The 14,183-nt window shown below is 46.3% G+C and overlaps 1 protein-coding gene across 1 annotated transcript in view; it reads left to right on the top strand.

Annotated features, from left to right (window-relative positions):
- The window catches only part of GALNT17 (polypeptide N-acetylgalactosaminyltransferase 17), a 215,872-nt gene that overhangs the window by 183,194 nt on the left and 18,495 nt on the right, over nucleotides 1-14,183 (top strand). The window contains exon 7 of the mRNA XM_009464798.2: nucleotides 13,895-14,080. Coding sequence (XP_009463073.1) covers nucleotides 13,895-14,080 — 186 coding nt within the window. The remainder of the gene's footprint in view (nucleotides 1-13,894; nucleotides 14,081-14,183) is intronic.

Genomic DNA, 14,183 nt, shown 5'->3' with positions numbered 1-14,183 from the left:
ACCCCAACCACAGTTCAGGTCCTTGGGTGCTATTTGCTACATGGACAAAAAAGAGCGTATACCCTGATCCATCTCGCCTGTGTTTAGCTGTCTAGTCTAGCAGGATCACACGATGGATGGTCCCATCTCCTCCATGCTCTAAGGAACCTAGAAGACATCTCAGACTGGGTTTTCAGTCTGGTACCTGTGGACACTGGCTGTCCAGGAATTATTCTACAGTGTCCGTGAAGAGGGTAAGAAAAAAAAAATTCTTATGTGCTGTACAGTAATCTAACTTGGAGAAGGCTCTGAAGGGATCTTCTCAACTGGAAAATTTCATAGGACTCGGAGATTAGAAACATCTGAAAAACACCATAATAGACATTTAAGTTTTAAATATCCCTAAATGTTCTACTGTACAAAATCATTCCTTACATTCCACTATCTTGAATGGGCCTCAGCTGAGGTTAGACTGCCGTGGCACTAGGAACAATCCGCATGTGTTGTGACAGCCTCTCTGCTCATGAGATGGTATCGGTTAGACTACACGAGTTGTAGAAGGAGAGGACAAAGGGAGATAGCACAGAAATAACTTGTCGAGATGCTCAGTGGAAGAACCAAGACAGTATTTCACACTTTCTCTACCTCAGCCCAGTGGCGTCCTCACTGTGACCTCCAGACATCTGTCTGAAGCATCTCTGCTCAGGAATTGCAGAATAATTCAGACTGGAAGGACTTTTGGAGGGCTACAATCCACTTCCAGCTCAAAGCTGGCCAAGCTTCAGAGTCGGATCAGCTTTCCCAGGCCCGTGCCCAGTCAAGGGGGGGGAACAGAGGCTCTGCAACCTCTCGTGGTCCCAGTGCTGGATGCTCTTGTTGTGCATCCTGGCTGTGGGAACTGAGCATAGGGAAGGCGTATTTTCCTCTTCACAGTAATATAAATAATTGAAATAATATAAAGAAATAATAATATAATATGGTAAAATATATAAATAATATAAAATACCATTATAGAATTAAAAATAAAATAATATATTTAATATATTTGTCTTATTTATACTATATTTTTATATATTATTAAAATAGTATATAAATAAAATAAAATAATAATAATATAAAAAATTTAAATAATATAAATAAATATAAATTTGAAATCAAAATAGTTACAGAACCAGAGCTCTCTGTAAGGTGCACGTAGGAGGGAGGACCGCAGCCCTGGGGTGCTCGCAGCTGCGCACCCAGCCAGCCGGCACTGTAGGGCAGAGGGGCTACCGCTCTCCTACCCACTCCCCTGCTCCCCAGGATACTTCTTGGGCTACCTACCGTGTAAATCTGCAGGGGAAAATAAGGAATTTGGGATATTTCAGGTTTTTCATAAGCACAAACAAGTGCCTAAACACCAAAGTGGTTGTGGGTCTGTGTGTTTTTCTTTTACGTAAAGCTCCCACGTGGGCCCGTCAAGCGCAGCCTTACACGTGACGGTTTACAGCCATTTCATGTGCGTAGCTTCACCTTCAGCCGGCATTCCGGGCAGTGGCCAGACACCGTGGCAGCATGGACACCCACCTAGCTGTGCCTTCTGGGAAGGATGATCAAAAGGGCATCCCGATAGCAGCTTGTGCCGCCTTTTCTGCAGCGTGGCAGCCAGGTAGTGCCAGAGTCACCTGGGGACAGCGCAGAGCTAACGCTTCGTTTGGGTCTCACTGCCGCTAAATTGCACTGAAGAGGTGCACTACAACGAGCCCAACAGCCAGCCGGCGTTTGCTTCATGAAAAATCATCAGTTGTGATGCTCTGCAAGGTGGTGTCCATGCTGTGACCAGAACCTGAGGTAAGCGGAAAGAAAGGAAGGAGATGCTTTATGGCTGGGCTTTCGGGAACACGGGAGCATTGAAACGTGCTCCTCGGAAGGGAGTGCCAGCTGTAACAAGCTAATGGAGTCTGCAAGCAGCAGAGGTAGGATTTCAAAATGACTTTGATCTCTACCCCGGTAGTTTGGTGCTGTGGATCAAAGGAGCAATTTGCAATGTGGGTTATAAGAGGACTTAATGTGAAGCAAGATGCGTTCTGGGCAGCCGTGAAGGACACTTTCCTGCCATAGCGGTGGGATACATGAGCACGACTGATGCCCAGCTGGGGGTAGGCAGAGGTGGATGTGGCTGTGCTGGGGAAGGGCTGCTGCTGCTCTTCTGGACATTAATGTCATCCCAGATCTCCTAATGGAGCTGTGACCAAAAGCACTGTTGTTCCAGTGGGTTGGGTTGCCCTAAACAGTGCAATAGTAAATATGTTCTGCCTTCACTGGGTTTCGTTGAATTAGGTTTAGGGAGGGCTCATGCAAGCAGCTTTGCCAGCAGATCTGGAGTATTTTTTTAAGGTACCCTGTGATTCTTTAATTATTATAAATAATCCAAACGTGCAAGTTCACTGTAGATAGGGAAAAGTGTGAATTGACCAAGATATACTTGCCTTTTTCATGCAACAACACGAGGCCCTTTGTAATGTGGAGGATGTAACACCCAGGCGTGCAGATGTGTGACAGCCATCAAAACCATGCGAATCCTTTCTGCATTTGACACAAATCTGTTGCCGTTGCTGGTTAGAGAGAGCGGCTGAAACCCTGGCTCTGGGAAGGACACCGGGAGTTGTGCTGCTGATCTCAGGGAGGGCAGGACTTCATATCCAAACAAGGCTTTGATCAAGATTAGATTACATAGGAGCAGTGTTAATACTATTATTAATAAAAACAGGAATGCAGCTCTGTTTTTAAACAGTGCTGGGTATAACAGGAGGGAAAAAACCATTTTGCATCAGACACGTTTTTGCTTCCATCCCTTCCAAATCTGTCCCCACTCACTGCAGAGCCTCGGTCCTCTTGGCTGTTGCTTTTGTGCGCTAGTTGAAGGGTTGGATTTCTGGCTGCTATGAGCGAGTTCAAGTCCTCTGAAGTCAGTGGCCATGCACCCAAAATATGTCTACATCAAGGAGATGCTGTGGTCTTCATTAAACCAACATCTAACAGCAAGTACGAGCCCTGGCTGTTTGCTCTGGAAACTTCTGAAGATGAAAGAGAGAGTCCAGATGGATGGCCACCAAGGTAATGCGATGGTTTTGGAGTGTGCCATGGGTAGATCAAGCAGCTGCGCCACAGTTACCACCCTAAACGCTGCCCCCAAAGACAGGGCTTCCAAATTTAAAATCCCAGCTCCAGCTCAGTGGCTGTTCTGTCCTGACGGGAAATGTTTCAGGAGTTGGCCAGACTTGAAGGAGTGATGTTCAACAGATGATGGTGCCTACCGCTGTCGAGACGAGCAGCTGTTAATAGGTTATTAATCTTAGACAGCCCTTGCACACCGCTTCACCTGCACACGTACCAGAATTTTAACATTGTTTTTTAGTGGAAGTTGAAGGCTGTCTGTGACAATCAGTTATCAGAGGTTTTGCTGATGATAGCTTCAGAGCCACAGCAATCGCTCAGGCTTTAAACTTTCATACTTGCTTTGTGTTGCAAAGTATTCATTATTTCAAAATATGAGACGCCTCCACTGAAGAGGGGATTTTAACACTGCCAGAGAAAATAAGCAGATGGCAGAGTGAATGGCAAAAATATGACAGAGCTGCCCTGGTCTCTAACCATCTGGTTTGGACCTTATTTAACATTTCAAACTTGCACACACTAAGTCGGTCTGCAGCAGACTTGGTGCTGGGAGGGGGAGTGCGCTGGGCAGCAGCGCGTGGCAGCCCGCGGACGGGGGTGGCTTACCTCCGTAAAAGGGGCAGATACTGCTTCCCCTCTCAAAGAAGGGCCAGATGACAGCTAGCTTCCAAATTTCACTTGCCCTGCCTGAGCTGCCCATGGGGCATTACTAAAGTGACAGGCAGGTGTCTGTGGCAAGGCAGCATCGCTCTGGGTTTTGGCAGGACCAAGAGAACGGGTTTTGTGCTGGCTCCCTCCAGCTCTTCTGGACATCAGTTCTGAGCATTTCTTCCTGTCTAACCCACGATCAACTAAAATACAGCAATGAAATTCAGAATGGAGCATTTTTCAAAGGAACGTAAATACCTGTGCTTCGGACACGTCCCACCGGCTTGGAGCTCCCTCTGCTCGGCGGTGGCTGGGTGGCAGAGCAGGCTCCGTGCACCGGGGACGGGCAGGACCTTTTGAAGCCCCTCCTAAGAAGAACAAGGTCTAAAACAAAGGTAGAGAGCCTTAGATAAACCTGACAGTTTGTTTCAACACTGTTTTTCAGAATCCATTCCCAGCATAATGAATGAGAGAGACCGTGGCAAAAACATCGGAGAGCTTAGGAATCGTTGTCAGTCTGGCTTTGAGCACTGACAAGGCATGAAATACCTCGTGTGTGTACGTGTCCGTACGTACTCGTAGGCATTCACGCCAAATAACAGACACACACAGGCACTGCATACAGTTCCTCCTGCTGTATTTGCATGCTCTAGTTTTAAACTCATTAGCTGCTCTTTTTGATGAGTTACTTGAGCAGTTTTCTGCAGAGAGGATAGGCTGAGTCACATTCAATCGCATCCATCTATGAACATCTATGGAGGAGCTCGGCTTCCTTCCAGCGCCTTCCCCATCAGCGTCTGATGAGAGGATATCTATAATTACAGATCACAAAAGCCGCAGTCGTGATGTGCTGGAGTTACGAGGACTAGAAGGAGCTCGGTGGAGCCGAGGTGCTGTCAGCTCAGGAGCTGCTCTATCACGCGCCTGCCTCTCTCTGCATAAATAATTCTGTTTCAGAACTGCCTCTTATGGTTAAAATGATACATGGCACCTTCCCCCCTCCTCCTGCAGCTCCTCACATGGAATCGTGTTAGTCTGAAGAGCAGTCTACGGATAATTTTCTCTAAAGGCTTTTTTGCATGAAAAATAGATCAAAATTTTGTTGCACTATTTATGCTATTTTATTTTTACAGCTTTGACAGAAATGGTAATAGGAAAATGAGATCAAGATGCTTTGGGTACATTACTGGCAATAAAAAAAAAAAAAAAAGCAACGTCCAAGTAGTTCAGGGTCAACTCCTGCAGTAGTTTCTGTACGATGAGCGTATAAAGCCCAGCATGTTCTTCTCCTTCTGAAAGGGCTTACAGGTATTGTTGATGCTGGTTTTAAGGCACTTGTCTTTTACGAGTCTGTAATAATCTTTGCATTATACTATTACAACATAATCAGGTCCTTGTCATGCTGCCAAGGCTGATCAGATAACATCAGTGTACTGAGGAATTTTAGTACTCAGCTTATTAGGAGAGACGCAGATTTATACCACGATAGTTGCAAACCACTTCAGCGCGTAACCGGAGCTTTGTGCTCTGCAGGAGAGCGGGCCTCAGCCATATGGGAGCTGGTGATACGGCTCCAGCCAAGGCTGGGAGTTCAGGTGTGAGAGCATCCCTCCCGTTTCACCAAGCATTTGCAAGACGTGGATTTAAAAATATCCGGTTCCTCTTTTTGTTTTTTTTAAAATAAGTTTTGGAAGCACTAAAATGACAAAGCTACAGTTGCACTGGTTTCTATAGTTTAGTTTTGCAGCAATTAAAATACCAGTCCCGATGCACTGATCTTTTCAGCCGTTTTTTGGAGCCAAGAGGATGAGGACACTTGTCATTACAGCTAATCCTCCCCGTGCTGTGCTTTGTGATTAGAGTCTTTTAAATGTAGCTTCCCACCAAGCCCATTCTTATGTATCCTATCTGGTGATAAAGTCAAATCAATACCTGTTGTAGCCAGGAATGATGCGCTATTTCGAACAGGTTGTGTTGCATTTGTTGGAGAAGCACAGCATAAATTTTTCATTGGAAAAGCCTCCAGTTAGAGCAAACACAATTGCGGTGTGTATGTATCATTCTCCTTGAAGTGTGGCAGCGCAGAGAAATCACTGCTTTGCATTGACGTGAAGCTTGCTTTATTCTAACATCTCCCATATGTCAAATGTTAAACTATTTATGTTCCTTGCTGAGTTAAGAGGATGAAAACCGTGGCTATTACCCGGTATTGCTATAGGTTAGGATTTGTGGAGTCAGTTGTGCACCTGAGTTCCACTCTTATTTGGCATTTTTAAGTGGCCATTATAAAAGGAATGAATTTAGTAGTCTCAGCTGGACAATCTGGACATTTCTGTTATTGGTCTGGCACAACACAGGCAGGAACCTGTCCAAAGTGGTATCATCCACGAGGACAGAATGTGAGAGAAGGAATGCCGAAAAAGAAAAAGAACTTATTGCTTTGTATGTGGTATAACCCTCTCCTCCCACTTCCATTCTCTGCTTGAATGGACATGGTCTGAGATGGTCAGGGGAGGACATGTCCATTCAAAAATCATATTTGAAGGCAACGGCAGTGAACACCACACCTGATCTGGCTGCTTGGCCCTGATCCTCTCAGAAAGGGTTTCCGTGGCCTCACGAGAGAGAAAACAAATCTACAGGTTTAGCAACGAAATTCCTTTTCCCCTTTCAGCTGCACGATGCTGAGTCTCTTTTGCTTCTTCATAGAGGTTTCCAAGATAATTTATTAGTTGTTCAGGTTGAAGTTGTGTTGAGATTTCCAACAAGAGAAGGGTCTCTGTTGGGTCCATCAGTGCAGACGCTGTCCCTACCCACATGGCGTTGTGTTCCACGATGGATGTACCAGAGGGCTTGTGCCTCCTCACGCTGAGAAATGCTTCACCATGCGGTTCGTCTGGTTGTTGGTCTTAGCTGTAGATGCAACACTGCACCTTTGCTGGATCTATACCAAAATGGCCTCAAAGGTGGTACATTCACTGCTTTTGTATAAATTCTCATGCCACCAGTCCTCCCTTGATGTGATCTGTGAAAATCCACATATCAAATTAAAAGGCAATCCTCTTCAAGGAGTGCTGGTGTCCACCTGCAGAGATCATGAATACTATATTCCACTGCGGTGGAAGTAAAAAGTTCCCAAAGAGAGCTGATTTTCTTTTTTTTCTCCCCTCTGTATGTGGCTTCTTAACTCACCTTCATGTAATTCAATTAAACATTTCTACTAAAGTTCTTGCTGTGGTTGTTACATGAGATAGAGGCATTCACAATAGCTTGAAGGAGCACTTCAATGATGATACAGGATATAACGTGTCTGTATATATATATCTCTCTCTATAAAAAATATAAACTGTTATCCAGCTTGCTGTGTGTGAGTTATGCAACTTCTGATTGTCACCCATAAATAGGCATCAGCTGATGGCGTGGAGATGTTTATTTACCAATATTTGGATTTAACAGGCTCGCTGTGGTCTGTATCTCTCACTGCTGTGTTACAAGGACCTTGGCCAGGGGAATAAAGGTACTGCTGCTACGTTATACCTGTTGTAAGTACCAAACCATAGGGCTTTCTAGAGGAAGGCCAACACACAGCCTTTGCTCCATGCTGAGGATGCTTAAATAACAGGCAGGTACTGCACTACCTCTCTTTTCAAGAGGGATTTTAAGTGTAGGGGGTGGTTGCCCCAAAATGCCATGTGTTTACCTCTCCTCGCACAAGCCGTTGCTGTGGGAATCCTTGACCCCACTGCCCGGGGCTGAGGAGTTTGGTTTGGGCTGCCCTGCCCCACGTCGGCACTGCCTGCTCGGGTCTCGTCCCCGCCGTCGCTTTGGGCACGCGGAATTACAGAGGTTTTGGGGAGCGACTTCTTCATCCCATTCCTCACCCCTTTGCTGCTCTGGCATCTCGGGCACCAGGATGTGGCAGCGTGAGCTTGGCCCTGGGGACGTCCTCCCATGATGTCCTGCGGGGATGTGGGACGGAGCACGGCCAAAACGGGAACAGAAAGGACAGAAACAGCTTCAGATACGTAGCTGGAAATGTATCTGTAAAAGTGTTGTTTCCTCTCACAAAAGGAATAATTTAGAGAGATACCGTCTCTCAGAACTATATGAGGGAGCATGTGGAGAAATGATGATTTCTTTGCCTTTTTTGCTGTTTCTCGATTTTATTATTTAGGTCTTTGTTCTGATACATTCCTTATTATTTTAGCTGCCCTGGGTAATGTGTTTTTCCCTTAACTTAGGAAGTTACTTTTAAAAGAAAGGAGGGGGGTGAAGATAAGGCAAAGCTGTTAAATGGCAAATCTATTGCTAATTAAGGCACGGTTTTGCTAATCACCTTAGAAATGAAGTTATCAGCTGAAAAAGCCTGGAATTTGTGTAATGAAAGTTAGGAGCAGGTTTTTTTCCCCCATTTCCTTCTGTCACAATACATTGAGAGATTAAAAGTTTACCTCGCAGACTCATCTTGACACCATTAGACATGATGTCTCTTTGCATTAACTGCAGGCAGGCTCGAGCTTTTCTAGGATATATTTCAGTCTGAATAGTTAAAATTCGGCAAAGTTATAAGCAACTAAAGTTGGGATCCTTTAATGGGAGCTGTCAGCGTTCATTATGGATGTCACACCACACTCCGGCTAGGACGCCGTGTCCAGGACCCAAGGTAGTCACTGTCCCTTCTTATTTTTTGTTATTATTGTTATCAGTGATACCCCAGGGATGAGGAGGAAGCACAGCATTATATAAAGCAGTGACTCAAGGGTGCCAATAGTATGGTTTTTCATCTAGAGGTGCTGGTTGATGAGAGGAGAAGGTGCTCTGCTGGGGCAGGGCACTGTCCCAGCACTCCGTGGGCTGGAAAGGGGCTAGGGACCGGCCCCAGCGTCACCTCTGATCTTGCAGAAGTCCGTCTCTTTTTCTGATGTTGGCTTTCTTTGTGCAAAAAACAGATGGTGAGCCCGAATTCCCTTCTATGGCTTGCAGCCACGTGAAGAGAAGCGCGACGTACGAGTTATTCTGCTATCCCAGGGGAAGCAGCCCCTGCATCAGTATTTTCTGATGAAAATATTCTCCTTTAAGTTAATAATTTTATCTTCTGCTTCCCTGCCAGTGGGCACCATGGCATAGCAAGGACTGGTTGCAGAAGGCTGGAGAGGGGAACAAGGTTTTCTTAATATATATGCATTAAAAAATGTTTTCAAAGTTCATTTTTTCGCCCTTTCTTTTGCTAGAGCTGCAGTCGTGCCTTCCCCTGTGCGTCCTTTGCTGCTCAGCGGGTGCTGACTGGACTTCAACACTGCTGCACCTGCACCCAAGGGAGGGAGCCGCGAGGGGCCCCCGCTCCGTGGGGTGACCGGGGGGGACAGCACGCGGGGGAGGCAGCGGCTCTGACCTGCCGGCGGGGATGGAGTGGGACAAGGCAGCAGCCCCCCGTGCTCAGCAGCATCCTCCTGCTTGCCCCAGGTGGCATCCAAACACGTCTTTTGCCCCCTCCAGGCAAACCAGACCTGTAAAGTGTAGTAGCACCAGCACCGCCAACCTCAAGGCACGAGCTTGGCCAACTGCTCCAACACGTATTTCTAGTCCTGCTCAACTGGGGAGCGTGGATGATGTCCCAAGCCCAGTGTGCCACAGGACAGGCTTTCGGCACCCTCCTGGGTAGTAGATCTCCCCTGGGTCACCCTTTTCTGCCTGGCTGGCTCCTTTGACATTAGGCAGATTGCCAAAAGCCCTTTTGTTTAAATAATGCTCCTTGAGAGTAATTGCTGGCTCTGGCAGACAGGAGCAAAGCAAATAGATAGCTGCAGTGTATTTTTGAGGGCAAAGGGGATCATGGACAGTAATTGTTCTTAACTGCTTAACACTTTGAAAATTGTTTCTGCAGCTGTTGCAATGAGCTAGTCAAGCAAAATGAGGATTTTCTCTCTGTCTCTATTACATGCACAAAGCACCAGTGGTACGTTGCGTTTTGTGAGCAGTCTTCCATTGCAGGAGTGCAGTAACCGCAGGGGATGTGCATTTCCCAAGTCAATGCCAGGGTGTCTCCTCCCTTGGCTTGCTTGCAGTCCCCTCTAACAGGCCTGGTCACCGCTGTTTTCCAGGGTGCTCCCAAATGCTACGTTTACTCATGTCCTAGCTGCCATTACTATAGAGTGCTCCGCAAGAGCGATGTGAAAACAACTCTTGGGTTTTGCAAACGGAGGCCTGAAGGCGGATGGCAGAGGAGATGCTGATGTCTTGGCTGGGAGGTGGAGGAATACGTTGCTAGTGAATATTGCCAAGTACTTGCATGCCCACACTAACGTGCAGGTACACGTGGACAAGAGAGGCGCCTGGACCTGCCTTGTAGCTCTGCTGCAGTATTGCATCACGCCAGATCTGCTCCCCATTTTGGGTTACCCCCAGTGCAGGTCACGGAGATGGCAGTTGTTTCACGAATGCTTTCGCACACCCGTGACACCTTCGTGCTTCTGGAGGGTGATTAGAAAGCAAAGCTGGGTCATCCCATCACTGGAGCAAGGTGATGCAGTCTTGTGCTAACCAAAGTTTGCCTCCCACGTCTGCAAACACTTCTAGAAAGTAGATGCCGATGCAGTGTCAGCCGTACTCGGACATTTCACTGCTTCAGAGGAATCGCTGCTTTTCCATGCTGAATTCTTAGGACAGTCACATTTTCCTTGGAAAATAATTGCAAGTGTATTACCCACCAGCTTTCTGAAAAACACATCAAAGATCTCTGGGTGATGGATTTGTTTTCTGTTTGTTTTTCTGGGATTTCTTCACTAGAATTTACTGTTAACTGGATATTTATAAATCCAGGCATCTTTCTGTGTGTTTGATTACTCCTGTGTGTAGACTGATGGAGAAGTTATTGAGTCACTGTCATTTACTGGAGGGGAATGCTTCTATTTTTAATTCTGCGTCTCTTTACGGGTGGATGAATGGCAAGCTAATAGTCGTGTTGAAATTTGAATGTCAGAAAATGAGGGAGAAACTTGAGACTTGCTCGTCATATTTAACCTGCTGTGTTACATACTCTATCTTGAGTCTTTAAACATGCCTTTACATCCCATCCATGCATATTTTATAAAAGAAGTGATTGTGATTTCATCCTTTGTAGGAAGCAGTATAAAAGACTCTGCCTTGTCAAATGAATTCATGTTTAGCCTATTAAACAATACCTTACTTTTCTGATTGGTCTTAATGTTGTGCTGGCTCTTGATTACCCATCTACTAAGAGATAATTCTTCATGGAATTAGCAGAAACAACATGCTGGACTGATTGTCCTGTTAATGCTGTTAGTTGCAGTAAATAGAGCATCTGAAACGATTGTAGGTTTATTTGCTATGACTATGAAAAATCTACTTAATAGGAAGGTCATCTGTTTCTTAAAGGTCTTTGGTGGGACAAACGGCTGCACAATAGGGACATAAATGAAGATTCCCAAAGAACCTTCTGCCCTCGGGGTCTGAGTGCCACAGGGGTGGAGTCGCTGCAGGCTGGGACATCAGTGCCAGTGAACTCAGCGGAGGCGGCTGCCTCTGCACGTGTGTGCACGACCGAGGGTGGCCTTTGCCTGCGGCACGTGGACACAAGTGGCCGAGATGCATCAGGGCATCAGCCAGGCGATGACTTCCAGCCTTGCTGGGAGAGTCTGCTGAGGCCTTTTGGTCGTGGTGTCTCGCAGCTCATTTCATGTTGGCACCAAGAGAACGAAGTCTGGGGCCTTTCTCAGGGCCGTTCACCACTCCACAGTTGTGGTTGTTGCAAGGTTGTTGCACGCTGAGCTTGCAGGGCAAAGACACCTCACGCTTCGTGGCCGTGGAGGATGTCTCCTGGATTGCAGTCCCTGTGCTGTCCCCTGTGGGCCTGTTCACGTGGGGTTTTGCATGTCAGCAGGGACAGAAAGTCCTTGCCAGGCCACGTGGGAACAAGCAACGTCTTCCTGGGGCCATGGTTTACTCCGCTGTACGCTGAGGACAGTGATGCTGGGTGTAACTTGCCTGTTTCCCGAGCAATAGTTCTCCTTGCTCCCATTGTTACCAGCAGAAATGGTTATAAATGCCTTGCAAAACCAGTTAGATTTTGTAATTTCTAATGACAATTTAGGCTTTATTTAGGAGAAGTATGGTCTTCCCTTGCATAAGTGCCTTTTTTGAATTAAATTTTTATCGATCTTTCTGGAACTGGCTTGTTGATACGTATATAACCAAAGCCCTTTGCACAATGCCCAACACTCTTTCTCTCTCAGGTTATTACAATAGGTGCGTTTCAAGATTCCAGAAATCTAGGAAAGCTGTCTAGCATAAAGCCATGTGTGTTATTTAACTAAAGCACAGAAAGACAATATTGCACCTTCACTGCTAGAGGCAAGCCTGCTGAAAAATGACATTTTAATTATATGACTGTTTTTACATTTTTAAAATAATTATTCTGATCTCAAATCAGGACAAAATCCCCAAACTACAAAAACAGGTGGTGCTGGGGATCTTCCAGGACTAGCAGTTTTATTCAGCATTGCGGTTGAACCCAGCAGCTTTGGGAGCACCCGAGGGCAGAGCTGGATGCTCCTGTTTCACCGAGACATGGAGGAACTAAAGAACTGAGCAGGCAAGAAAGACAGACGGTTTCTGTCAAACTATTGCCTTGGGAATATTCCTTTAAAAAATATATATGTTTTTCTTTAGAGCTACCTTGTTCACGTCTTATTTGCTTTGCCAGTATGTGGCCTGCTGCAAAACTTCAAGCAGACCTTGTGGACTTTGCTGGCCAGTGTGAATTTTGGGGTTGTCCTGTGCAGGGACAGGAGTTGGACTTGATGATCCTCGTGGGTCCCTTCCAACTCGGGACATTCTGTGGTTCGATGATTCTGTGAGCATGGTTGAGGCTGGATAGGAGAGATGGGCATGCTCCTCATCTCAGAGATCAGCTCTGAATTCGCTCGGGTGACATGCAATTGTGTTTAAAAGTGTTCAGAAAGGTCAAATGGCAGAACAGGAGTAAGATGGGAATTTTTTTGCTACATGTTTATGCACCAGCTAATAAATGGGGCTCTGATTTTTTGATCTTGCAGCAATCCCAGCGGGAACAGCACAAGTAGCAGGCTTACCCCAAGGGCAGACCTCCGCCTGCTGTCCTGCCCCTCACTCCTGGCGCCTGGGCTTGGTGCAAGGGCCCTGCGTTGGGTGTGCTAAAACAGCCGCTTAGAAATTAAAAAGGGCAGCTGATACAGCCAGGAGGGTCTTCGTGGTGTGGGGAGAGCGGATTGAGCAGGGTCGGTAAAATTTAGGGAACGCAGATGGAATAAAAGGTGGTGAGCCTGGAAGAGATCCCAGAAATGATGGGTGTTATAACAACTGTGCAAAATGATAATGCGGAGCAGACTGCAAAATAGGTGAAACTGGGATTATTAGGCCTGTTTGGCATATGTGTTTGCAACGATTGCCTGGTGTCCTGGATACACATCTTTAATTTAAGATAACTAACTTCTTGGTGAAGACAAGCAGGGACGGAAGAACCTAGGTAATGGCATGTCTTTCTCTGGATTCCCTTTCTGTGTGATAAAAGATCTCAAAAGATTTTATTAACTTGTAAACTGTGATTGAAGGGAATTTTAAACAGCCTATGAAAGAAAAATAATGAACAAATGTTTTCAAGTGGGAGAAATCTGTCCCTGCCATATGTTTCACTGAGTCATCCCTTCTGCAGGGGGAGATCTTGCAATTGTTTCAACTATTCCAGTCACTAATCCTTTTTATTTAGCAGCAACATCCCAGTAAACTCAGCACCCGATCCTACAAAGCATTAATACCACGTGCTGGATATAGGCTTGATCCCTCTAATGTTGACACGTGTTTTGCTCTGGGCACAGGTTAAATTCTCCCTGTCTGTCTTGCCATTGAGCAAAGGCCAAACCTGGCCATGGGTTTCCACTTGCCAGCTGGATGATGTGATGCTCTGCGCTCGCCAGGATATTATAGAAACCTCAAACCCCACTACTTCTTGCTCTTTAATTTATGGATGCTTCGCATGGGACATGGACGTGGGCCGTGGAGCCTTTGCATCGCGGCAGAGCCCCGTGCTGACGGTGTTGTGTGGTTTGCGTTGCAGGTGTGGCTGTGCGGCGGCAGCATGGAGGTCCTGCCCTGCTCCAGGGTGGCTCACATCGAGCGCAAGAAGAAGCCCTACAACAACAACATCGGTTTCTACACCAAGCGCAACGCCCTGCGGGTGGCCGAGGTGTGGATGGACGACTACAAATCACACGTCTACATTGCGTGGAACCTGCCACTGGAGGTATGGCCGTTGCACTCTATCCTAAGTATTCACTTTATTGGGTTAAAAACTTGAATTATAGAGCATTTACTGCCCCCAGGAGAAGGAGAGCCGTAAATACCCT

The sequence above is a fragment of the Nipponia nippon genome, unplaced genomic scaffold, assembly GCF_047370975.1.
Source record: "Nipponia nippon isolate SJK-2023a ecotype South Korea unplaced genomic scaffold, ASM4737097v1 scaffold_15, whole genome shotgun sequence".
Lineage (NCBI taxonomy): Eukaryota > Metazoa > Chordata > Aves > Pelecaniformes > Threskiornithidae > Nipponia > Nipponia nippon.
The sequence above is the reverse complement of the archived record's forward strand: the minus strand, read 5'-3'. Positions and strand labels throughout refer to the sequence as shown.